The sequence below is a fragment of the Haliaeetus leucocephalus genome, unplaced genomic scaffold, assembly GCF_000737465.1.
Source record: "Haliaeetus leucocephalus isolate CR32 unplaced genomic scaffold, Haliaeetus_leucocephalus-4.0 Scaffold819, whole genome shotgun sequence".
Taxonomy (NCBI): domain Eukaryota; kingdom Metazoa; phylum Chordata; class Aves; order Accipitriformes; family Accipitridae; genus Haliaeetus; species Haliaeetus leucocephalus.
The window spans coordinates 4,737,349-4,764,586 of record NW_010973255.1 but is presented as its reverse complement, the minus strand read 5'-3'; the positions used below and the strand labels follow the sequence as shown (position 1 = coordinate 4,764,586).

Below are 27,238 nucleotides of genomic sequence, written 5' to 3'. Positions count from 1 at the left end.
CTCACCTTGTCAATCCAATAGATAGATCTGTGCATCATTGAGTGCTATTTGGGCTAAGCTTTTGGTGGAATTGTTTGGGTTTTTGGCAGGGGGGTGGTTTGGGGTTTTTGAGCACCCTTGGTAGTATCTTTTCCTGCAGTGTTTCCAGGAGCAAAGTCTATGGCATAGTTCCTTGTGGGGCATAGAAACACAGCAGAAGCCCAGGACTTCCTTGCCAAGAGCAAAGGAGATGAATGAAGAGGAAGATCTATTCTAATAAACTCTCGAGAAACCCCTGCGTGGTGACCAGAGCAGCTGCTAGAAGAGTGCTTAGAGCGAATGAACTCTAGAAGACAGGAAACCTGGGGAAGAAGTTTGGATAGTAAAACTATGAAGGGATCTTGAAAAGGGCAAAGCATGGCAGGACCAGCTGGGATAGGGGACGGTGGTCAAACCAACCTGCTCAGGTATTTGGCAGCAAGGGAATTTCACCAGTTGCTTACTCCATGTTCTCTCCAAGGTTTTTTGGATGCAGCGCATGTGAGGTGCGTCTCTGGTCTTGCACTGTCCACAGCTTATGTTTCAGTGTTTGAGAAGTCCTCAGTCTGTTCTGATTCTGCACTGAATCATAGGGACTAGTGTTTGTCCAGTTTCACCATAAAGGTATCAGGTAGTAGTGCTTTCCATGTCTTCCTTAGGGTTATTGTTTCAGGTTTGGTGGATCTTTCAGGTGTGGGGAGTTTTTTCCCTCTAGATTCTTACCCTATCCATTCCCATTCTTAATTTAGTTCAGTAAGTGGTAAATTTTGTGTGCCTGTGATGGCAATTAAAAGTCATTAGAGACAGGGTATAATCTGGGAATCCTGGATGCCAAATAGCACTTTGAAGAAGTCATGGTCTTTCCTGGTTTTGAGTACATAGTTTAGCTGATGATTTTGAACGTTAAACCAATTGATTTTCCTTAATGACCAGGTGAGATGTTTAGCATGGGCGGCTGTATACTCTTTTTAAGCACAATGAAACAGATTTCTCTTGTTAAGGTTGTTTTTTTTTGTTTGAAAATGGCAAATTGTTCTTTCCAGTCAGCATGGTGAAAAAGGGTGAGATGAGGGCTATTGGTGTCCAAGCCCTTGAAAGAAAGACATTATCCTGATAGGCATATATATATATATATACACACACACATATATATACACACATCTTGATACACTTATATATACATCCTGATATACCATAAACAGCTCCTGTGGCACTGCAAACCCTTTTTGTAGTCAACTGTTTTCAGCTCTTATTAGCTGAAAATAACAGGAACAAATTGCAACTTGCACAACTTTGCCTGTTTGGTGCAGCTATGCCAATGCAGGTGGCTGATAGCAAGAAACCTCAGTCTGTTGTCTTATACTTTAGCAAACAGCTTATCAAAAATGTCAGCCCAGTTCATCTAGAACTTTTACTAACAGAAGAGCAATGAAATTGCAAAGCATGTTTGTCTGTGTATTGAGTTTCAGCATTTACTTGGCACTGCTTTCTGCTGCTGGTGGAATATGGCATGGGGTCCCTGGCAGGCTCCAGTACTTTGTGCAGTTACAGAACACATTATTTAGCCTATTTTAAGGGCAGACTCACCGCTTAGCCAAAGGTTCTGCTTTGAATCACTGAAAATTATTTTCCTTGGTGCATGTTTTTGCAAGCTACTTGTAGAAATCAATGGTTTGAGTTCCTGCTTAATTCAGCTATTCAATTCACAGGCTGCTCCTGTTACCCTTCCAGACCACATCTTGGTATACATCCCACTTGTTCAACAGGTTTTGTTTTAATGGAAATAAAAAGTTAGCGCGTAGACGCTTTGTATCTCACGTGCAGAAGGGGAAAAACTCCAAGTCCCACACATCTTTTCATATTGTACACACATGTGTGAGTAATTTTGTGAAGAAATGGCACATGATACATTGGTATATTTTATTAGCAATTGGCAATGCCAGACCAACATTTTGATTTCAAAATAGTGGCAGAACTTATACAGATTGCCACTAAAATCAAAGGACAAATCTAGCACCGCACCCCTGCTTCTGAGTCTTAGCAGACAGACTGGATAATCAAAGGCAAAAGAGATACAACAAAAGTATTTTGATAAACAGGTGTCACCCACTTTAAAGTGTTGAATCTCAGTTTAATTTTTCCCATGCTACATAAATAGTCCCTTCACTTCCTTCAGCCTTGTGGTTTTTCATTTCCCGCTGTTATTCAGACCAAATGGAAAAAAAAAAAAGAAAAAGAAAAAAAAAGAAGCAGTTATATTTATGAGGACTCTATATTTGCTCAGTTTAGGGGTTTTCGTTTCTTCAATAAATGTACTTAACAAAATTAAATGCTCTGGGAATGTGCCAGAAATGCTGTCAACCACTGTGGCAAGCAGATGGATGAAGTTTCAGCGGAACGTGATATGCCCGGGTTACTGCGTTTGTTTAGAAACTGATGACCATAGTCACTGGCCACACCAAAGTAGCCTGTGAGGAACGTGTTTTTAAAGAGCTTGGAGTCACAATTTCGTATTGCCAGCACCTGTGGACTTACAGGAGAACTTGGGCTCCGTCTAGACACTGAACTGAGTTCTGGGACCAGTATACTCAGCATTAAGACAAAACCTGATTGCATGCATTGGTCTCCCAATGAGTGCTGAGCCTAGGTCAAAACATGCGCCTTAAGGCCCTGTTGGCATCTGTAAGTGCATATACACATCCATCGCGGTATGTGTCCCTTCTACGTAAACATATGCCAAGCCTCCCAGAGATGAATTTTTGATTTTTTGGACAGGCCTTTACAAAGCTCCCTTGATTTTTTTTTGTTGTTGTTTTGGTTACTATGGAAACCCTGAATGTACCATTCTCTCAGATAACTTTTTCATGAAGTTTTCCACAGAATTTCATTAAAATATTCCATTTTTAAAAAATATATATATATATATTTACAGTAGTGCATTCTGTCTGCAGATTTTTAAAAGCTGATCATTTATGGTTTCAGGATTTCTTTGAACTGTTGGGCAGGAGTGAAATTTAGGCATTTATTCTTCTGGTAAGCTTAGCAAATTGAATAGGATTTCATAGATTCAGTATCAGATTTGTTGTTTTGGGGAATATCTGTTGAAATTGGGCACTGAAATGTTAACTCTTGGTTCTTAATGATATTTTCTGTGTTACTTCACCAGATAAGACATTTACTTATAGGTTCCTCTCTTGCTTTTAGAATTAGCCTATGAAGTTGAAGAAATCTCTTGCCCTGAATTGCCTTTTTTGTTAAAGAAGTATTCTCAGTCTGTGCTTTGGGACAAGCAACAGTTCAGATCTGTGGTAAAGGCACATAGGTTATCATTTACTTCTGATTCTTAAGTATGAAAAAAAGTTAAAATTAGTTATGTTGTATGGCTTTTTAACTGCAAATTGCAGTGTTTTCCATTAATTATTTGTAACTCTAATCACACCATCTCAAAAAGGATCTAACAGAAAAGGTACAAAGCAGGAGCAAGGGAGATGGCCAGGGGCATGGAATGGCTTTCATAGGGAAAGAAATTTAATAAATAGACCTCTGACTTCGGAAAAGAGACAACTGAAGTGGGATATGCTAGAAACAAAAAATGAGCCATGCAGAGAGATTGAATGCAGAATGATTAGTCTTGATTTCTCAAGGACAAACAGTTTTTAAAAGTTTAAAATAGACATAAAGTGTTGGGTGGTGTTAGTTGTGGGTTTGGGGTTTTAAACCAATAAGTAACTATAGTGTGGAACTCCCTGCAACACACCATGCTGATGACCAAAACCTTGGTAGGATTGCAGAACTGCTGCATTCATGGAGAAGTTCATTGTGTCACTACATTTAGTAGCCACCCATGCAGCTTCTGGCTCGAGGGGTGCGCGGCTGCTGAGCACCAGAAGCTGCGAGACGGCACTGGGGGAGGACACGGTCTGTGCCTCTGCCACTCCTCCTCCAAGCATCCACTACTGGCCACCATTCAAATACTCAGTATAGTGACTAAGTGGGTACTTCATCTGATCCGTTGTGCCTGTTATATGCATTATGTATGCATTTTGTGTGTATATTTTAAATTTCCTAGACAGGTGTGACAGGTTTGCCCAGCCCTGACAGCAGCTATTTTTACTCTGCTAGGTCTGGATGGGTTCGAGCTAATTTTCTTTATAGCGGCCTATATAGAGCTGTGTCTTGGACTTGTGACTAAAATGAAGCTGACAACACACCAGTATTTTGGTTGTTGCTCAGCAGAGCACCCACAGTGTCAAGACCTTCTCTGCTTCTCGCGGTGCCCTCTCTGTCAGTAGGCTGGGGATGGGCAAGAGCTTGGGAGGGGAGGCAGCCAGGACAGCTGACCCAAATTGGTCAGAAGGATAGTCCATACCGTAGAACGTCATGCTCAGCAATAAAAGCAGGGGTGGAGGAGGAAGAACAGCAGGTTTGGCTTCCAAGGTGGCCATTGCTCAGAGACTGGCTGGGGACTGGTCTCTCTGTGGGAGCTAGTGAGGGATTTCCTTTGCACTACTTTTTTTTTTCCCCCACCTATTAAACTGTCCTTATCTCCACCCACGAGTTTTCTCGCTTTCATTCTTCCTGTTCTCTCCCTCATCCCATTGTGGGGAAGGGGGAGTGAGCAAGTGACTGCTGGCTGGGGTCAACCCACCACAACAGGATTTCTCTCTTTATCTTGATGCAAGTGTTAACGCTGCATGTCTCCTGAATAATGTTGGGGGCCTTTATTTCACCACTCCTGAAGATGGCAGAGTGGAAAATTGCAATGTTCTTCCAACAAAAGCCTGTTTTGTTGCAGGTTTAGTGTTCTGTTTAGTAACCTTGCTCCCTTCCAAAATTGATTTTTCTTGAAGAGCTCTTCCTAATTGCTGTCACATCCTTCCCGGATTCTGTCCCATTTTATCCTCATTCAGAGGTGTTAATGTTTACGTGTGCCCATAAATACTGAAATGGAAAAAGGCAGCAGGTCATTTTATCTCCTGTTTTCTTAAGCACAAGGGAAGGTTTTGTGCGGTATAACCTTGAAGCACGGTAGCTGTTATGTCAGGGCTAATATTGTCATTAAATCAAAACAGTGCAGTCATCCTGGAAACTTTGATACTAGCCAGTCTCTCTAACACTGAAATGAAACTACTGATTGAAACACTGCAGACATAAGACAATTTGCAGGACTAAGTGCAGGAGCAGTGGCTTTTCATACCCTGTAAATCTCCCGTCCTGATTCATGGGTGTTTTCACAGTACTCTGCTAATTCCTTTAACCTGCAATAGCATTAAGGCTACTGAGAATATACTTCCTGTAAACAAGGTGATAGATGACAGAACGATGTGCCCGTGTATCTCTTCCCTGTCAGCACAGTAATGCTAAATGCGAGTTGAATTAAAAAGGATCGTTGAGCAAACTCTGTTTCCTCAATGGATTGCTCTTGGTGCTGACGCATGAGCGAGGATGGTCAAGGTGTGCTGGAGCTGATCACGTAAGTCACTGAAGACAGATGAGGTACTATGGGGGAGGCTGTCTTTGCTGCTGGCTGGTACAGATGCGTGGGGTTCATAGGGAGGCCTTCGTCTGCAAAGATCTTGGTCTTATAAGTATGTGTCAGAAATGCTGTTTCCCCCCTCCTTCAGGAGGAAGAATCTATTGCCTGGAGAGCAAGTACGTACATGTGTAAATCTCGATGGTGTTTGAACAGTATCTAAGCACCTAAAAATGTCCTGTATTCATTTATATTAACCCAAGCAGGTTAAAATCACACTTCTCCTTGAACTGGGGCCTCCTTCTGAAAACTCTCAGACACATAAATAATTGCTAGGGGAAGTCTCCTGCCACAGCTCACTACGTCCTGCGATACAGCCTCTGAGGGAGCTCACCTCACCCAAGCACTTCAGCGCTCAGAGTCAAGTGGGTCACGCCAGACCTAGGGATTTTCAAGTCCTTATCCCTCACCTGTGGCTGTGCTGCTAAAGAAGTGATGAGGTTGGCATGAAGAGCCACTGCGTCCCTGTGTAACGTCTGCAACAGCATCTGCCTCGGAGGTTTCAGGGAGGGCCATGACCTCTCAGCTTACAGCGAACCCCAAGTGTCCCAAGTTCCCCATCGCAGACCAGGGCTGCAGGCTCTGTTACAGAGACAGCAAAAAGCCCAGGTGTGAATTGAATTGGGCTTCATGACTTTGTGGAAATCCAGCAGGAGTCACTGTGAAGTCCTGAGATAGCTAAATGTTTGGCTTATCCATCTGTCAGACTCCTCAAGGTCTGCTAGGTGCATAGAAATTTCTGTCTTTTTATGAGAGAGGACGCTTGCCCTCCATGCGAACTTATTAGTGCAGGCATGGAGGGGAGCAGGGGGTCGCCAGGGGCTTCCTGCAAGGAGGAAAGATGCATTCTTGTTTCTAGTTCATAGTAACCTCGGGGGACGCGAAGATGCTGGCAGCCTTAGGGCTTAGCCCTGTTGAGACATTATACTTTGCCTTCTAGCCTGAACGGTAGAGAATCAAGACATTCCCTCTCCAGTAAAAGCATGGGGTGAGAATTGCATTAGCCACACTAGGAGATTACTCTCCTCTCCCAGGACTTCTAGTTAATATAATTCCCCTTCTTTTTAGTTTTTTCTCTTGCTGAAACAAGTCTGCCTGTGTTAAACAACGGACCCTTTTCCTCGATTTTGGCCAGAGGAGGAAGCCTTTGTCCCGATACCCTGGCAGCTGGCCAAGGCGGTCGGGCTGTGGGCCAGGAGGGGGTGAACTTGAAAGGAACAGTGTGTTGTTTCTGCTCTGGTAGCATTCTTCCTTCTTCACCAGTGCCTCAGCCCCTGGCCGCCTTCAGTCGCTCATTATACACAGAAGAACCTAAGGGCAAAAGAGAGAATTTTCTCTTGACCGCCTGTAACTTCAAATAATAAGAAATGAAACAATTTCAGGGCTTTCGGTTGTCTGTGCAGATGTAGTTGGGAGAAAATTTTCTTAGAACTGGCAACTTACAAGGGAGAAGAGAACTGATAGCTTTTTTTTTTCCTCCATTTTAATAGCAGCTTTCATACAATAATGTGCATCTTTCCAGTCCTGTATACCCTATCAGTAGTGGTTTTACCTTGGCAGTGCACAAATTTTATTACTGGCCGTTACTTTAGTCCTAGCTAGTGTTTTTGCTTTCATTTCTCATTTCAGTAGTTATTCTTATATAAAGCAATAAGCAGTCATATGTACGCTCTAGGAAGACAGGAAGAGGCAGCACTTAGAATTAACAATTTTTGTTCTCACGCTTTTTTTTTGTTTTTGTTCTCACACTTTTTTTAAAAAAATTTAATGTTACTTTACATTCCTGCAAGGCCTGATACTGCAGGGTGGTGACCACTAGGTTTGAACAGCCAACGACTGGAAAGAGTAGCAAATTAGGTGTTCAGACATCTTCCAAAAATGACATTCACACTGAGGTATCTCAAAGGCACTGACAAAAAGGCTTTCACTAGTGGTGCTCCCAACTTGGAAGCTAACACCTGCAAGACGTTTGGAACTTTCATCTGTGAAAGACTTAAATGGACCATTGGGTCATTCAGCTTGGCTTCTTGTGTGCTACAGGAGTTGGTTAAGTTATCCAGCATTGACGTAAAAATATCAAGTGAAAGCAAATCAACTCTTTTTGTTTTGTTCTAGTGATTAATCATCTTCACCACTTTAAAAAGCAGTGCCGTACTTCCAGTCTGCATTTCTCTGGTTTCTGCTTCCAACCCTTCAGTATCTATAGTTTTCTCACCATGAAAATATGCAGATGCTGTAAACAAGTCACCTCTCAATCTTCTTTTTTTGGTAAGCTGACCAGAATGAATTTATCATCTTTTTCTAAAGTGTCCCTTCCAACCCCAGTATTCATTCTGAGGCTGTTTTCATACCCTGTCTGATTTAGGATGTGGTTACAAAACTGGATGCTATGTGCCAGTGTTGCACTCATCAATACTATATATGGAAATAAAGACACCTCCACCTCGCTCCATCCCTCTTAGACATCTTAAGCTTGCACAGCACGTCTCTTCCATCGCTTCCTTTTTGTGGACAAAAATCACAGATAGCAGTCTACTGTGACTCAAAGCACAAAGGCAAGATGCCTGCTCTAGGTCCTCCAGTCCCAGGCTAGATCTCTGCAGATTTTCTGCATAACATACCTGTGGTGAAGCTTTTCCTGCTTGTGGGCACTGCTGAAATTTGTCTCAATCACTGCAACTTTCTCTTCTCTCTGCAAAAAAGTAATAGTATCTGCATAACCTACTATGCAACACTGTTCACGAGTGATCTGTAAGAACCTATTTTTAAATTGTGGTTTTGTCGGATCCAGATTTTACTGGATCCATTCAATAATACTTACGCATCTAGAAAAGAGAGGTTAGAAATTGCATATGAACTGCAACCATAGCAATTCTTTCAGCAACCCGAACTAGAGGATCCTGGCATTTCCTCTGTAGATGACTTTGGTTTTGGCACCTCCAACTCTGTCTAGTTCAACTTAGAAGTTGCTTAACAGCAATGAAAGTACCTGACCACATTCTCATAAGAGTCCGCCTTTTCGCTCCACCAATGTGGGTTAATTTTCAGGGTTTTTTTCCTTCTGTGTTAACTTACCTTAACTGGGAATGCAACATTAAAGTGCACCAAATAAAGGAGTCTTTTAGAAGATCCTGTTGAGATTTGTTATCTGATCATGCGTGAGATACAGCATGTTTCCAGGCTGGCTGGGGCAGCAGCAGAGGCAGTGTGTGGTACAGCAGGGTCAGCTGAGGTGTCCCATGCGGCTGGAAATCCACATTGTTGGATCCACAGCTCTGAACTGGTAGGAGCAAAGGTATAACACTGTGAAGTTTCCAAGAGGAGAGTTGGATGTTTCATGATAAATACTTATTGGCTGGAGAAAAGACTTCAGAGAGTAGTAGCTGTTTACAAAATATGAAGAAAGTTATATATTTGCATTGCTGAGTGTGTTATAAGGCGAGTGTTTCATAATAGCGATATGATGCCTTTAATAGCTTAAGTAGTATTTCAGAGCACTGTTGAATGCATATCACTGTTACACTGTCCAGTTGACAGCTAGACCAGTGCAGTGTTGACCTCTGCAATATATTCACAACATATGTTAACCTGCATGCTGTAGGAAGATGTTTCTTTTGTTATTTTCAGTCTTATTGGCCCAAGGTACTTCTTACATTTATCACTGACATTATTCTTTCTTTTTTTTTTTTCCCCTCATGTTTCTTCCTTGTTCTGAATTTGTGCCATGCCTCCTTGGTGTTTACATCCTTGAGCATTAGTAGTTGTTTGGTTATGTGTCTTACAGATTATCTCTGTGAGTTCTTCCTGGCTAATCTCTGTTTTGGCATCCCTCCATTTTTCTCTGCCAGGTTATCATTCTCTGAGCTCCCTGCATTTTGTCCATGTTAATGTTAATAATTAAATTATATTAGGTTTACAGTGACATTATTCTTCCCTCTGGTTTCCTTACTCATTGTAGCGGTAAGAAAAAAGAAAGAGCATTGCTGTAACTGTCTCACCTAGTTCAGTCGCTGTCAATGGCAACGATCATTTTGCAGTGTCCATGCTAATTACGGTCTGATGTATTTGCTCCCAAGATCCCTGTTTGACAAATAGGACATCCAATTTGCCTACGATTGAAGGTCTCGAGTTCTGGGTGTTTCTGTGACCCCTGGAGAGCTGTCCTTTCAGAGAGATCTGTATCTGACCTTCAGGAGAAGTGGCATTGCTGTGTGCCAGTGGGCTAGAGTTCTCCTAAGCTCCTGGAGTTGGGAGTCGTTCCGTGTCATCAAAGCAGCACAATAATTCAGGACAGAAGTGCTAAAACAAAGCAAGCATTGCTAGTGAGTCTTCAGCGTGCACATGAGTGTCTCATCTTTATCTACACGTTGTTAAAAGTTACACCTTATTTTGTGGATGTGAATAACTGAGAAAAGAGTAAACTAGCAGTAAGGAGGTTCATAATTGGGATTCATAGTATTTCAGACAGACAAAGCTAGTAGATGCTATGGGACAAATTGCCACTTACTTCTTCATCAGCTTTGGTTTTTAATACACTTCTTCCTGGCCGGTGACTCTGTTAGGTTTTCTCCACCGACCCTGCTGTCCTTGAGCAAACGTGGGCCTACTCGAGGTGCTCAGTCGTGCAGTACAGGCACGGTGCCCCATCCCTCCTCCCGCCTGGGACCTGGGACCTGGGACCTGCCCCGGGCCTGGCACACTCCCGAGCGGTAGCAGCCCCATGGCCGTCAAAAAGATGGCACGTGAGCCAAACACGTCGGCGTCTCATCTGTTCTCCCAAACCCGTCCTTTCCCAGATATCCTTCAAGAGCCTGGCTAAAAATTTCAAGTTTGAAAAGCAGAGCAATTGTGCCAGAGAATTTTCTGCTGAGCTGCAGTTAGATATTCTGGGGGGAGAGCATTTCTAGCGTAGCCATCAGAGCCCTGTTTTAGCACCGCAGCGATCGTCTGAGTGGCATATCAAGCAGAGACCCTCGCCGATTCGTACGTCACGTCTAACCACAGTGACATACATTTATTTCCATTTAAAACTGTGGAGAAGTAGGTATGTGCCGCAGCTCAGCTGCGTACGACTGAAACGCGGGGCCTCCCCGTGTAGTTCCAGGAAATGAGTTTACTGTATCTGTGACAGCCGTCGTGTTCACACAGCCTCAGAGCAGCAGAGCTCGGCGTGCGGTTTTTCCACCGTGAGCGTTAGCCGGGCAAGCCCACGGTTACGCTCGCCTGCAGCTGTCCGGCGCTGGCTCCGGCCTGGCTCTCCTCTCCCCGCCGGACCCCCGAGGGCGCTGGGCTCCCTGCGGCTTCGGCCAGGAGCAGCGCTGGGGAGCGAGCCTCTGCGTCGCACCCGCCGAAACGGCGGGGCGCCGGAGAGGGCGTCGCTCCGAAATTCTCTTCCGAGGTGGAGAATGCCTTTAGGATCATTTTGTCTAAATATGGCAATCCAAGGGGTTTTGAGCCACGAGTATAAAACCCACTTTTCCCTATGGCTTGGATGGCTGCGGTGCGTAATGCTGATTTCTTAGTTTGAAAAAAAGAAAAAAGAAAAGAAAAAAGCAAGAGCGGGGAAAGTCATAGTAGATACTCATCACCTGGTAACCCAAAGAATTTAATTTTCTTCATCCATATCTGCGTACCAATTTAGTCTTAATTCAAGGCATGAGCAGGCTGCACTGGGAGGTTGGGTTACTCTATAGTACATTCTTTTTAGTAATTTAAAAGAATGCCAAAGCAAACACAGTTTTAAAAAAATAATCCTAAAAAGTAAATGGTGTGGTGTGTTGCCCTCCATATGGTTAGCTGTCTCAAAGGTCATAAAAAGGGGGGTCCTTTGGTGGGGCAGCTGGGTTTATGTAGCATATGCAGATTGTTATTTTGGCTTTAAGCCAGATCTACCTAATTTTTCCATTTTGCTTCCATGATGAGGAGAGGTGGTTAAGGTGACTTCAAGCGACGGTTCTGTGATTTCATTCATATTTGTATTAAAGAGCCTTTTAAGAGTATTTAAGATTAGAAACCGGTCTAAAAATTCAAGTGCAAAGAAGGCGAGTTCACTTGTTTTACCAAAAGGCTGAGCCCGCCGCCAGGCACAGCCCCAACTCGTGCCATCTGACAACCAGCACCTCACAGCTATTTACGCGCTGCAGTTACTGGTGATTATACTGCAAGGCAAACCAACGGAAGCCAGAACATCTGCCTTGCTCCCCATAGCCTTCCAGAGTGCGGGTGTTTCTATCTGTACGTACGTATACAACTATAGACGTAGGTGTCTGTGCAAAGAATTGCACACGTCCAGGAGTCCTCTATGCCATGACTACTGCAAATTCAGAGGAGGAGAGTATTTTGCTGCTTTCTCGCTGCCCACCACGAGGGTGGCATGCAGGACCTGGCCAGTTTGGCAGATGGGGTGCCAGCGGGCTGCTCCCTGCCTGGCCCACCACCAGTAAATTCCCCTTTGGCTGGTCTTGCCCCCCACTGACCGCCCCCCCAAGAAAACAGTCTAGCGCTTTTCACCTTGTCATCATTGGCAGCGCTCCTGGGCTGAACACAAGTGCCCCTCTCTGCCGGGAGGAGCAGCCACCAAAGGGAGCTGGAGCTGTAAGAAGTGGCTTTTCCCGCTTAGAGTCCTGGAGGGATCATATAAGTAAAGGGCTTTTTCCAGCGAGGTAAATGGAGTTTTCTGTAACAGAAATAACCTATGTAAAATAAAAATGAAGTTGGCAAGCAGTATAAAGGCTTAGGCTTAATAAATGCAATATTTAGTAGTGTACATTTGCTGCTGAGTTTGTAAAGAAAACCAGACTGCAAAGCTGGCGGGAGCTACCAACTAAGCACCAGAAAGAGGAATGTCTTGAAGTGCTCAATAATCGTGAGGCAGCGGTTGCCTTCTCACCCAAGGACAGACCGAGTACAGGGTCCTTCCTGGAGTGTATTCATCTAATACCCATCGATGGCAACTAGAACAACTGACTGAAAATTTAAACAGATGAGACATTTGTTAATCTATTCCAGTCTATGGCTAAAGGTGGTGTAGAAGAGAATAAGCCCTTGGGAACCCAAATATTTTCACCAAAAATATTTCACACCATTCACTAGCTACAGGTAGTGCTTTCTATGCTGATGTCTATTTTAAATCCAAGCATTTCATGATCCTTCCTCTACCCTTTTGCTAGATAGCATGTTAAAGATCACTTCTTTATTTTTAATTCATTTTTTGTATATTTTCATCATTTTACTCCTGTCTAAACAAAACTATACAAATTGATAAACTGTGAACAGTCAAGTAAGTATAGAGCATATACCACCATACATCGCTAAAATTAAAGAACAAAGAACTCTGTGTACTAAGTTGTTTAATTACGTAGATATATGAGTAGAGACAGATTTCAGTGTAAAGAACTACAAAGTTTGATGTAAAAGCTCCATTTAATTACAGACAGCATGTTTTAATTTTTACCAACTAATGAAAACCAGTCTTCCATTAGAGAAGGAAGTAAAAGTACAAATTCAAAATAGAATTAATGCTTTAAATAATTTTTTTTGTGATTTAGAACAGCATTACGTTTGGTAAGCTAGTCAACCTATTCTCTCTTTGTATCTTATTCTTCCTACATTTCAGATTACTCTGCTGTAATTGGTAAGCAAAACTGAGAGGGAGAATACCTCTTTCAGATACAGATTTTTTTCTTCTGCACCAGATGCATGTGACGCAATGGAGTCAAATGAATACGAGAATGTCCAGCGCAGCAGCACTTGCTGTCTCATGTAGTGTTACTAAAATGTGTGGTTCTCAGTTCTTCTTTAATTCCTTTACTCTGAAGTAGGAAAACGTGTGTCCATTGTCTGAAAATTGTAGTGTTTATAGGTGTGGATACCCTAAGCTATATGAACATCAATCTTTGAAAATGTAAAGAAAGCCATTCATGTTCACATAGCTGTGCTCTACCTTCCTGTCATACTTCTCAAGATTACAAATCTTGCATAATACCAACTTTTTGTCTAAAGAGCAGTGCTGTTGTGTTTGCTAGCTGGACTTACTCATCTTTTATTAACTTTTGAAATAAATGGGTTTGCCATTGCTTAAAATTCCTCTCTTCCCTAAAAAGTTATTCTTGATTATTTCTCTTGGATGAACATATTGCTTGTGGACTCCCAAGAACAGCTCACTTTTGCTACTAGGAACTATTGATCCATCCCTTAGCCTTACGCGTAAGCAATTGTGAAAATGTTTCTTTGTAGAGCTGCTAAGCATGCGTTTAGCCTTGCTGGCATGTGCTTCAGAAGGCTTCAGTTTGGACTGCTCACGTGAGCAAAACTCTGTCCATGGTAAAACCCCATTTTGATTCAGGGACTCCCTCTGGAAGCAAGGGTGGTTGCTGCCTCTGGGAACCAGCTGGAAACATGAAATGGTCTTTGTTGTCTGCTTCCTCCTTGTAAGTTTTTTTTATTGCCGTGCTTCATGGCCCGACCCTTTTGAAATCCTCCAACTTGCAGAACTGCTGTTACAATAAGAATTAGGTTTCTATATCAAAATCAAGCTCTTCTTCACTGCAACAGTTTATCTGTGTGGTCATGCAGAATACGGGGATTTCTGTTTGGCATTTGAGGCAGCACAAATAGAGGATATAAATATTAAGGAAAGAATGAGCAGCAGAAGCCAAGACATTATCCTGGAACAAAAAAACGCAGTTCTCCTGCAGACCTTGCTGTTGTAGCAAAGAGCAAGGAAGTGAAGTAAGCACTGGCAAGATTAAAATTAATCTATTGGGTTTAGAGTCATGGAAGATGTCCTTAAGATGCCCCTCAAGTGGCTTCCCTCAGGAGAGAATCAATTAATTTGCTCTTAAAATCCTCCAGAGATACAGCTTTTCTAACTTGTATGCTCTACTGCACTGCCTAACTATCCTTGCCATGAAAGAGGTTTTTTACTAACGTCTAACTGGCATCTCCTTGCTTCCATGCAAGCCCATTCATCTTGCCGTGTCTGGACCCAGGTGTATTCTGAGGCTATTACAGTCAGTTCCATGAGCATCACGTTCTCTCAGAGTAATACATGAGGCTTACTGGATTGGAGCACTGAGCTTTCAGAAAACCTATTTATAGAAGCTAGTACTTCATCAGTGTAATGTTCATCTCCACTTCTCCTAGAAGCTGCAGTTGTTAGGGGGGATACAGTGATGCTACAGGTCAATACTTCCAGCTTTTTCTGTTGTTTTCTTCACAGTTGACTTTCAGTTATGTTTCTGTCTTAGAGAAGAAGAAAATTCTTAGGATGCTCTGGCAGCCTGTTGACATCTGGTAGAAAACAGCAAAATGATTGCCTTGAGAGTTTGCTTTACACCTTGTTCAAATACATTCATCTCCAATGGTAGAATAATCTATTTAGAGAGGAGGCAAAGAGGCAATTCAGTATTTTTGTTAGTAACTCTAATTCTTTATCAACAATAAAGGTGTTTTATTTCAGTTTACCAAAGCAAAAGTTGTCAGGTGAAGAAAAACATACTGAAATCTTCCAGTCCCAGGACACGACAGGAAGATGAGTCTAATTTAATTAACAGTTATAACAGGATGAGAAAGTCAATGGGCACATTCAGTCTTGAGGTGTCATGTGGCAATGCCAACAATGCTTCGGTGCTAGCCTGGGATGGATTCAGGTTGATAAATTTCTGTTTAGATTTGAACAATAATAAAGCCACAGTGTAGTATGCCACACAGGAAATAATTGATTAGTTCAGCTCAGCTGTGTGCTGGATATATGCTTCACATGCATCAGGCAAAATTTCCAAAGCTAGGCAAGGTTATGGGTTTCTGTATGTGTAGTTTATGCTCATAATTGGTATGACCTAATTTGCATTTTCAGATAAGCATTGCTAATTAAGATTCTCAGTGACTACATGCAACGCCAAATGCCATGTATGAACTAGCCATATTTAAACATGCAAGTCTAACTTCAAACATCTATATTTTTTCATCTCTTGTTAAAAGTAAATCCATTATTAAGGAGGCAGATTGAGCTCTTTTGTATCAGTAATGCAGTAGGGCCATGCCTTAATCTTTTAAAAAACAGTTTAGGTCCGGTCTCATTAATCAGCACCCACCATGTTGCTTGTTTTCTTTTTTACAGAACATAGGAAACTTGGCAATCTGACTGTGACAGTGAAAAAGACCGTCCCCTCTCCAGAAGCAATACAGATCCTCTACCAACGCATGAGATACGAATATGAGTTTTATTACTATGTCAAAGAACAGTTCCACCTGCTGAAGCGCAAGTTTGGACTGAAGTCTCATATCAGGAAACCACGTCCCAGACCTGAGTTCTTCATTCCTTCTCCCCTGGAAACAGAGGAACCGATAGATGATGAGGAAGAAGATGATGAAAAGTGGCTAGAGGATATCTATAAAAGGTGATGGATGGAAGAGCTATCCTGTCTCTTCTGGTGACCCCTCCAGCTTTCTTAAGATTTTTTTTAATTATTATTAAAAGTAATTCCTTAAGGAACTGAGTTAATGCGCAGCAGCATTTGAAACGGAACAGAAGAGACCATTCCCACATGCTGGGGCCATGGGGAGATACCTGGTTTTGCAGGTTTGATTCAGTATACGGTGTTGGCTCTATAGCATCCTTGCTATAGCATAGTTCAGGAGAGAAGTATCTATCTACTGTCTATCACAAAATAACTTTTGGAGTATACAGTAGTCCTCTGGGAACCTGCAGAACGTAAAAGAGTAGATTAGGCGGTCTTGAAAAGTGAATTTTACAGACTCTCGTCTCTCTCCTTCTCCAGAAACAAGTCCTTGTTGCATAACACTGCAGCATTAACTACCGGCAATGTGAACTGCGGGCAGTGAGCCATTTGGGAAGAGTGCCTCTTTCTGCCCAGAGCGCACTGGTATGCCAGTGGTATGGTCAGAGCCATTGCTGTGTCTGTGCACATCCAAGGATAACAGGCTCAGAAAGGGGCTAGATAATGGCTTCTGAATTACCCTCTGTGGGAGGAGCAAGGCTGCTACTCTGGCAAATTAATATTAGTGGACATAAGGCAAGGTACAAGAACCAGTTGGTTTTGGTAAACCGTTCTAATTCATAGAGTGGAAAAAGTTACCAAGTCAGTGAATGGCCACAACAGATGAAAAGTGCAAGGCAGGGCTACCTAAATGGTAGAATTTGGTTTCTGCAGTTGAGTACACCTCTATTACACTCTGAAGGAAAAGGTGCAGCGTATGGGTTTTATGTTCAGGAAGGGTATTTGTAGATTTTTATTCTTCTTATGGGTCGCAAATCCAAAGAGATACAGAAGAAGTCATTCATGAAAAAAACATAGATGATCTGGAACTCCTTTTAAGCATGACCTGTTTTTCTGCAATCACAGAATTTAGTTGTTCACGTTTGAAGCTGAACGCAGCTGCCCCACCAGTGCAAACACCAGATGCCTGCCTTTAGCATGGCTAGAAGTAAAATTAACAATATGGACATACACAACTTCTCTAGTTGCAATATTTCAGAATGATAAAACAGAAAAGAAGGTATGCTCTGTGAAACCAAAGCCGATTCAATGATATGTTGTTAAGAGAGGCACTGTGAAAGTTACCCGTGTCAATCACTACATGTATTATCAGCAAACACTAGAAAGGGGATGGGTGGAGGCTGGGAAGGGAAAGGGGAATAGCTCCAATATGTGACATGCTGTTGTCTTTAAGGTGGGTGTCCCTGGGGTTCCCTGTGACGTGCAGGCTTGCCGGCTATTCAACAGCCTGCCAGGACTGGTGGTGCAGAAGTGACAGACCTGCAGGCAGCAATGGGCAGAGCTGTTTGGCCACCTGCAGAATGGGGGGGATTTGGCCTCTTGTGCACCGTTGTTGCCAGAGGAGGCTGGACTAGTAGAGGATAATAGCAATAAATTCCTGTCCTAGAGCACAGGCAAGAAGCAGGGCCAAGGAGTTGCAGCTCCTTCCCAGGATGAGTCCCAGTAACGCATCAAGGGCGATGCACCTCTGTCTAACTCGCGTCCTGTCTCAAACATCTGCCAGGCAATTTTTGCTTCCAATTCTGTGGCTGTCTCAGTAGCGTGTCTGCCATCTGCAAGGTCATACTTCAGTTTGCAATAACAAGCAAAAGTTATTTTGTGATGGACGAGGCATATAAACTCGGACTAAGCTCAAATGTGCTTCCCAAGGGTTTCCTCTTCCATGAGCCTGCTGAGAGCCAATAAACATTATGGTCCATCTTCATCACCAGTCAGTCTTTACTGTACCTACATGCAGAGAACGAAAATAAAGAAGCGTAATCGTGTTAAGACAAGATGTTAACTTACAGAAAATATTATGTAGAAGATTCTATTCTCATTATTAACATGCCGGGTTGGTGGTAGCAATGCACTACCGTGGGGGAGCACGTTAAAGAAAGCTGAAAATGGCACAGATAACAACTAACATATTAGCTAAAATACAAATCTGCTGCATTGTATATTTTAAGTGGTTTCTGTGAAATTACATTGAGAGAGTAATGATTAGTTTACACACTGTGGAGCTGTTATATTTTGGAAAGAAAACTAATATTCTCACCTTTCTGAAATTCTGTTTAAATCCTTGTTGCCAACGTTGTAACAGAATAATCAGTCACTTAACACATTCACCCTTCCTGCAAGTTCACTGCCGCTTACCATAAAGTCTATTTTTATCTGTTTATTTAATGGTATCTTCAGCCATCACTACTTATAACCTAAATACAAAACCTGTTTAATGATTTACTCGCTAGGTTTTAATGTTGTTGTATTTTTCTTAACAATCAACCTGGCCTCTCCTCCTTGAATGGTACTTCATAAATTTATCTGGCACATAGCATCTAAGATTCCTGGTCCTATGGCCTATTTGTCTGTCATGAAATATATTTTACTTAATTGTTAAAAGGTACGTTTTAAGCTGGTTAATCTTTGACTTATTTATTGAAACTTTTCAGCACATTCCAAATTTTAAGTTGCTCAGGAAGAAGTTGGATTTAAATGATTATCTATTGGTCTGACGGATATTTCTTATTCAAAAAAAAAAAATTGTTTGTAAGCCTTTAGCCCACGACAGCTTTGTAGGAAGTGCCACGCATGTACTTGTAAATCTTTGTGGGGGGGGAAAGGTGAGTGCTTGACAATTATGAAAATAAGAAAACATATGTGTACATTAGCTTAGCTATAAATGAAAGCAACGTATGTTTTGGGATGAAATATTCTTTAACTTATTCACTACCATCTCCTGAAATATAAATAAGCCATATGACTCTCTATTTTTCAGTCCAGTGATGTTTAAAAAATAAAATTTGTGCATTTCTTCCTAGCGCAATAGTCCACTTGCTTACACTAGTTTTCTTGCCTGGGTACAGCAGCTGTGGGTAAGATGTTGGAGTTGCACCTGGCAGAACAGGATTGCATACGGCAGTTTATCATCTGAAAGTCATACTTTAGCAGCAAGATTGGGGCAGGTTGTTCCTGGGTTATTCTATGTCCTGAAATGTCTGGAGGTGTGAGAGTGAAGGCAGAATTATTTTACTCACCTGAGATGTGCAGTAAGTATCCTGAAGTACATTGTCTCATGTCCTTTGTGGCTGCTAAGTGGAAGGAAGTTTTATCCAGGAGAGAAATGGCATGGTCCCCATACACTGCTTTTTACTAGGTGTGGTGTTTGATGGCCAGGTAAAAAAGCTCCAATAGCCCAGAGTGATGTTGTAATGTAAGTAAGTGAAACGTCAGTGCTTTCACATTAAAGAGAGAATCAACCATTGTTAAAATGCAGCATTCTGGAAAAAATAAATTTTAGTCTTAAGTTTCAAGTGACAGTGACAAATGGTGCGGGTTTTTTGTTACTGTTTAATTCTCTTCTATATAAATTGTGCTGATGATGCAAGGCTAAGTCTGAGTATCTGAAATGTTCTCTAACTATATGTAGAGAAGTAGCTTGGCAGAACTGAAGGTATGTGAAACTGATGGTATATTTGAAGGATTTCAATTTCTTTGCGATTCTTTATCATAGGACCTTTGATGAATTGTTTTAATGTTATAATATAGGATGGTACGTAGTATCATAAAGATACAAACAAAACCACAAATTCTAAATATTGGAGAACAGATCTGTGGATTCCAGCTGTTGAATTCTTCCTCCTTTCAATTCTTCATGTAATAAAAATATTTAATCTGAAGGTAGATTGTTTTGACTAACAAAGGAAACCACACTGCACGCCAACTTGGGTCCTCTTATCAAATGAAAAAACATCGTCCACCAAAGAATAAAGCTCTACATCCTCTTAAAAAATAAAGGCCTGTAATTCCCAGTTAAGGGTAATGGTGCTTTGATCTTTCCCTCCATTTTCAGAAAGGGAACATCTGTGACGTTAGACCATAGCCTAAAACAACACAGCAGCATTTTTGAGAGCTAGAATACTGTAATACAATACCACAGCATTCCTTCTGTTTTATTTTTAAGGAATCAGCCTTTATTGCAAAGAGCTCAGCAAACATATAAAACACTGTCGATCAATCTGCTTGCATGAGCCAAGACCATAGAAGAGAACTGAGCGTTGTTACGTATAGACCTCCATACACAGACTCTGTGGGAAAAACAAGAAAGGTGTTACCAAGTGTGGTACCAAGAAGTGCCTGTCTAGTGGTGTTGGAATCACTGGGACCACTTTTGCAGGGTCTGTCTGTCCCAAAGGAGCATTTGCAAAGTCAGGCTCTGCTTAGGTGCCCACAGGTATGGTGGGAAGGGTGCTGGAAGGCAGCTCCATGAGAAACAGGCATTGGGGGGGTGAAAAAATCCCCTGCAAAATGTTAGAAGTGGATGGAAGGGATCTTATTTTGAAGGTCAAAAGTTAAATCTCAACCGCATAACTCAGTTGCTGATGTGTCACTTGCGACTGAAAAACTGCCATACATTTTCTTCGGTTTGCCCAGAAATGGTACTGGATGCCAAGCTGCAGCATGAAGTGAACTTTAAAGCTCAGTTGTAAGCTTTTGAAAATAGCTGTGTGTAATGGAAGCACCAGCACACCGTAACAGTCGCGTCCCAGCACCAATGTCTGATGCTGTCGTATTAGAAGAGCCTGGAGATGGGGTGGAAGGTTGTTCTAGGGGCAACAGGGGATGGGGAAGGGGGGAGCTTTTCTGCAAAGACAGATTTGGCCTGTCAGACACAGTAAGATGGTAAGATTTGACCAGTGGTATATTTGAATGTGGGTTTTGAATATAAACATGTGGATTTCCTTTTCTGAGTATGTAAAGGAAAAATGCAAGTCTGGTTTTATATTTAACTGATTGTGGCTGAAAGGGTAAGTTAATGCCACTGCTGTCAGGCAGGCATGGTAGGAGTGTGCTTTATGCAAACTTTTGCCATCCTGTTCCCTTCTTTGGATCCGATGGGCAAAAAGGCTGGTGGCAAAGAATTCTGCTACGCCACAGGGGAATTGGTGCTGTGAAAAGTAGAGATTAGCAGGAGTACACGGAGGCAATGCTGTTCAGGGTTAAGAATAATGGTCTAAACACTAGGATAATATAGAGCACCCAGCAGAAGCGTTACACAAACTGCTCACTCTCTTTATGGCTTTGGCTCATCTGGAAAACTTGAGACCACGCTTCAAAATGAAATGCTGCTTCAGATTTGTGATTTGTATTAAGTTAGCATTTGGGGGGGCTTCATCCATGCACTTCCAAATTGCTACTCTATCTCAGAAACCTGGCAGAGTGTAAGCATACAGCCTATACCTGTACCTGATGTTCAGGAGCTGATCTGAGACATAGATTTGATCCTTCAGCTGACCTCTCTCCAGGTTGAGTGCAAGTAATGTGCCCAGTGAAACGAATCCTTCTCAGCACGGCGGTGCTGCTACTGGGCCGAGTAATTTTTAGTTCCTGTGCTACAAGGGAAAGCATTCCTGCAGTTTTCATTTACCAGGCCAGGGCAATACAGGAGACTTTGGATAACCTCAGGGCTCATGGGATCATTGTCAGGTAGCAAAGGCCAGTTGCATCTCCCAGTTTTGAACTCGTGATTCTCTCCAGTTTGGGTGCAGGAGAGAAACGGAGGCAGTTACAGTCTGTGGCAGACACAAGAGCAACAGTCCAGGGTATGGCTTCCCACAGCACATGGGAACTTCTCTTCTTGGAGCCTCCAATCTAGTTTGTGTGGTGATAAGCTCACGGAGGGCAAATCAACTGTAGTCGTTAGTCTCTGATTGCTCAAAGATGACAAGATTCCCAAGATCATGCTGGAGAGATGTGCTAGAAGAAGCAGCAGGCAATGAGGCACCTATGCCTCACTGAAGAGCTGTGAGCCTTTTTCATTTTCACTTTCTCCATTTGTTTGTATTTGAACAAACCATAGGCCATATTTGGTGTGTTTCCCAAGGTCAATCTGTGTAGGGCATTTCTTCACTAACCATATTGTCTGAGCATCTTGGAAAATGATTTAATGTATTTATCCTTTTGATCCACAGTGGAGGTAAAGAAGTGCTGTTATCTCCATTTCGTACATTGGGAATGGATACAGCAAGTGGGTAAGTGATATTCCTAATGTCACACAGGAAGGTTGTGAAAAAGCACTGATTATAATTTAGCAAAGTGTCTTAATCCTTGAACTTCCTTTCCTGCTCTAAAATCAGTGCTAGATTTTAGAAGGCAAAACAAGTACCATGGAAAATTTTAGTTACATGGAGTTGTCTCCCCTTATCTTTTCCTAAAACTCTGCAGACTTTTCAGGTAACTTCCTCAATATGAATGACTTTTTAGTCCTTCAGCAGACCATTTTTGTCCCTTTGGGACAAAGATTAATTCCTAGTCTTACCTGTTTAGTTGCATAATGAACACCTGCAGAAATGGCATGGCTGCAAGGCAGATTTGTGTTTGGGAAAGGTGATTCTGCAGCAGTAAGAGCAGATAAGCAGATAGATGGGTAGCTGAAGTCACATCTTGCAAATTTAGCTATTCGCAAGAATATGGTCACATTTTCTCCTGCAATATTTGGTGCTTGTAGACTACCTGGAAAGTCATCAAACCAGTGTTCATGTATGTAGTCTAAGTTGTGTTCTCCTTTGGTTTTCCACAGTGCTTGGAAACCCACAACATGAAGCAATGCCTTACTGTTCAGCAGCCTACACCAACACGGAGTGAAAAGACAGTTCTTGCTCAGCTCACCAAGTAGTTGGTTTTGTCTGGTGTATCCATAAACCAGAAGGCTTCTCCAGCTGTCAGACAGGGGTATATGCCTCTCAGCTGAGAGATCTGGTGCTTTCCCATCATCTCCTCCCAGTCCCTCCCTTACCTGGACAGTACACATCGTTGAAGCGTTTGCCTTCGTCTTCTGGGGAGCATCTTAAGGAAGACTGAGCAAACGTGGACATAATCCAAACTCCTCTGTCCAAGTGCCCATGCTTTGTGGAGGAGCATGAGCTGCTGAGCCTTGCTCTAAACTTTGATACCGGGGGAAGGCTCTTGAGGTTGAGCCCACCTTGCAGGTGTCAGCTTCGTTCCTGCTCCAGATCTAGTTTCTGCTCTGAGTATTAGGGCGAGTCGCGGCCTGTCTCTGTTGAAATAACTGAGGCTTAGCAATACCAAATCCGTCCCCTTTGGCTTCGGGCCAGGAGGCTGAAATGCGCTGGCAGGTGAGTGCATCAGGGTGCAAAGAAGTCTCCGCAGTGTCAGTCCTCCGACGTGAGCAGAGACGCTCCGTGTCAGCAGCAGCCCCAGAGGCCGGTGTCTGAGCAGGGCGAGAGAAACGGAGCCAGTTTCTCAGTCGTAGCTAGCTGGTGGGCATTTCTGCCAAATCTCCCTTGGACAAGTTCACGCTAGTCCTGTCAGCACTTGCTGTGGGAAAAACCTTTCTTCCTGCGCTTCTTGGGACAGAAAGCTGACAAGGAGAGCCCGGCAGCGCCTCTTCCAAGGAGGCTGGAGGAATCCAGGGGAGATGTCAGGGTGCAAGGGAGGGAGAGCGGCAGCCTCCTGCCTGCCCGCCCCACAGGGGGCTGAGTTCCAGGCTGTTTCTCACCAGACCCAGGCAGGACGGTGCTGATAGAGGACAGTTGCTCCTTGAAGCATGAAAACCCAGGTCCTCACAATAGGGTTTCTTGTCAGAAATTCTGCTGTGAAAACTCCCTGGGGTCTCTGCATAATTGTAGCTTTCCAGCAGGTTTTGCCCCAAAGAATGTGATTTGGCCCATCAGCGTTGGCTGGAAACTGAGCTTTCTAGTGACTCCACAATCCAGCCCTTGTCAGTCACGCCAGTTGGGTCCGTGCATGGGGCTCTTTGTGATAAACCTCACTGGAATTTGGAAAACGTTCAGCAGATTTGACCCCTACTTTGTCTTTTAAATATCACAGTGTCAAGCAGCATCGTGCATGTCTTATCACTCCAAAACTGGGAGAAGGAGATGGAATTATTATGTGGTCAGCTCTGATTTTCCAAAACAGTATCTTTTGAGTCAAAGGAAAAAAGCTTTTTGCTTCTCAGAAAGAAAAGAGAATGTCCTCTTTTTGCCTGGGGGAAGGGGGCTCTTCTCAAACTTACTCTGATCCCTCATGGGCAGGTACCAGTCACCCCAAAGGAGCCTAAAGCACTTTCATCTTTTGTAGGTAGAGTACCATGGCAGCCGGCTCCTGCAAGGAAGGCGAGATGAGACCCAACCCATTTCTCTGACGGGAAAGGGAACAGAGGCGTCGCCAAAACCTTGGCCAAGAACAGCTCTGACCGAAGTTAAGAGCTTCTAACTTCTCTGCAAAACAGATAGAAAAACGCAAAATAGATAGCAAAGCTTACTGGAGCAATCCAGGGAAAACGCATTTAGCCGCAGGTCAGCATCTTTTAAGCAAGCTGCTGCTCCTTGCTAACATGAGGAAGGTCAGGCCCTTTCTTTCCTTAAAAAATGTACGTGGTCCCCCACCCCAGCCCCCTTCACGGCTGCTGCCTGGGCTGCCGCAGCCGTGCCGGTGCTGTCGCCGGCGGCAGAAGAGGACGCAGCGGCCCGGCTGCCTCGGGAGCCCCGCACAGCGGGCGGCCCGGCTTGCTGCCGAATCGCTGTGTGGCCTGGCCTAATTGCTTAAAGCTTTCCTTTTCCCTTTGCTGCGAAGGCCGGAGTGTAGTATTTATCTACTCTGCAAAACTTTTATGAGAATTGGTACGGTTTTGTAGAATTCCTGAATAACAGGGATCACAATAGCTGCGGTGGAGCCAGACTTCGCGAACCCAAACGCCTGCGCTGTTTGCCTGATTTACGTGCAGTCTCTACAGGCAGGAATTGCGCTCCTCTGCCTCCCACCGATCCCAGCGGCAAGTGCCCCAGACCACTCAAAATCCAGCTGAGGTGCAACTGCCCAGCATGCTTCAGCCTCCACCTCCCTCCTCCCATGTCAGTCCCGGGCACCAGCAAGGAGCCCAGGTACCACTGGAAGGCAGCGGGATGTAGCTCTCTAAACCACTTGGGGACTTTGCACTAGTTTATAGTCCTCTGGAAATAAAAAGGCGGCACTGAGAATTTCCCTGGGGAAATTTTCCATGGGGAAAACCTCCTCATTTTCCTGCCAGATAGTGAGCTGTGAGAAGTAATTTGAAACAGGACAGGTAATCCCCACCTTCCCCCAAATATCCCTTCAGGTTTTGGCCAGGCCTGATGTACTGTGAAGCCGGCAGTGTCACGTCGTATCCTGGAAGACTCCTCTTACAGTCAACATTGAGGATCAAACAGTAATAGTAATGACTAATAGTAATGATAATAATGTGTTTACCTCACAGTGTTAACGTTCAACTGAGTAGTAGATGCTGCAATTGAAACCAACCAAAAAAATGCTTCCTATGCAGAGGAAACCTTATGCAAGAAGTGGATGAGTGCAGCTTAAACTGCAGGAGCCTCTTGCTGAGGCAGCCTAGACTGCAGCGCTCGATGGCTGGGCGTAGCTAGCTTTTTCTTCTTCCTTGCCCTCCAGTGCATGCCAGTCATTTCAGTTTAGATTGAACAGCCTTTTAGAAAAAATAGTAAGCCAAGCCAAACCCAAGTATCCATTGCTTTCTCCACCCCGTCGCTCCAAAAGCAGTTTGCTTTAGTCCAGTGAGTCAAAAGGTATTGCTCCCTTACTCATCATTCCCATTTGCATTGCTCAAGAGGAGACCTGGCAGAGAAACGGTGTGCACAAGCCCTGGAGCTTGTACGGGGACTTGGTAGCTCATTCTTGGGGAAGAGCCACATTAGCTGTTGGGACTTCAGGCTTGGAGACTGTCTAAATGGTTGTTGCTATTTGCTCAGGGCCAACGGAGCCTGCGTGAAGGTGCCACCCTAAAGGGAACTGCAATCTGAAATAACCAAGTGGAGCAAAACCAGGCTGGCACACGCAGCCATGGCAAGTTCCCACCGTAGCACTGCAGTTACATGCAGTTAGCATGTGTTAGGTTTCTGCACTGTATAGGAACATACGCAGGTATGTGCATATAGCTTCAAAACACTTAACTGCGGCCCTCTGGAGCTCCACAGGGTTTTTAGACACAAAACGCAGAAGGGGTTTGCTTCTATAAAGTTTGAAAGAAGTTTGGAGACCAGAGCAGAGAAACCAGAAAAGAGGTGAGATGCATGGTGAAGCGTAAGGAGCAGAATGCTGTACAAGGGGAGGCAAGGATAGATAATCCCAGTGCAGGTATTATTAAGCAGCTGGATATCTGGATATCCATGAGGGAGCTGGCAGAAAGGCCAGTCACAGCCTCTCTGGCTCCGCTCTCCCTGCCCCTCTGCTGTAGGCACACTTCATGAAAAGCCCACATCTGATAAAGGACAGGAGCACACAGCAACAGGGAAAGGATTCAGATCCAGACCTAGTGATGGGTTCCAGGTGAAACTGCTTAATAACCCTGGAAGCCGCTGCCTTTCAGGTGCTGGAGCCAATCTGAGGGGAGGTGAGTAGAGACGGGATCCTTTCTTCCTTTTGGTTCTCATCAGCAAAGGCCACTGCTGGTGCAAATTAACTAATACTGCACATTTATGAAAGCAAGCAAGGCTGCCCGTAATACTCTTCCACGCTTTCTTCTAGCAACTGGTCAGTATCAGGTTTGTTTAAGGGTTTTCTTCACCTCTCAATCTCAACTTTGTGCCCTCTGCTTCTCCAAAAAGAAGTGCTAAAGTCAAGGGAGGCTCTGGGCTGGCTCGCTTTTCTCAGAGGAAGGGTTTTCCTCCTCCCGCCGCTGCGGTTCCTTGTCCCCACGCCTCATGGCTCGCCGCGGGGCCTGTGCTCCACAGATACGGGCGGCAAGCTTTCAAAGAATCCATCTGTTTAGGTTACCTCTCCCCGGCCCAACTCCCTGTTTTAGGAAGAACAGCTTCTATCATGAGAAGCGGGGGGGAGCGAACCAACGATTCTTCGCGCCCCGGCGAAGGTCTTCCTCTCCCCCTTACCCTCTTTTCTGTTCTGGGGGCGGACCCTCACTTTCTCCCCGGAGCTCCCGCCCGGAGAGGGCAGGGGGCGAACCCCGCCGCGCTCTCGGCCCAGGCCCGGCGGGGCCCTCCGCCTGCCGAGCTGCAGCCCGGGAGAACGGCAGCCGGCTCGGGGGGGGGCTCTCCTGGGGAGCCGTGCCGGCCCAGCCGGGGCCTCTCCCCCGGCCCGGAGCCGGGCGGGCACTAGAGGGAGCCGGAGCGGCGGCCGCGGCCCTCCCCCCTCCCCCCGAGCCCCCCCCGCCGCC

At 44.0% G+C, this 27,238-nt stretch overlaps 1 protein-coding gene across 1 annotated transcript in view; it reads left to right on the top strand.

The window, feature by feature from the left end:
• Window positions 1-15,955, top strand: part of UST (uronyl-2-sulfotransferase) — a gene marked incomplete at its 5' end in the record, with an annotated part of 99,103 nt that extends 83,148 nt beyond the window's left edge. Inside the window, one exon of the mRNA XM_010581932.1 lies at window positions 15,672-15,955. Within this exon, the coding sequence (XP_010580234.1) occupies window positions 15,672-15,955 (284 nt within the window). The remainder of the gene's footprint in view (window positions 1-15,671) is intronic.
• Between the last annotated feature and the right edge of the window lie 11,283 nt (window positions 15,956-27,238).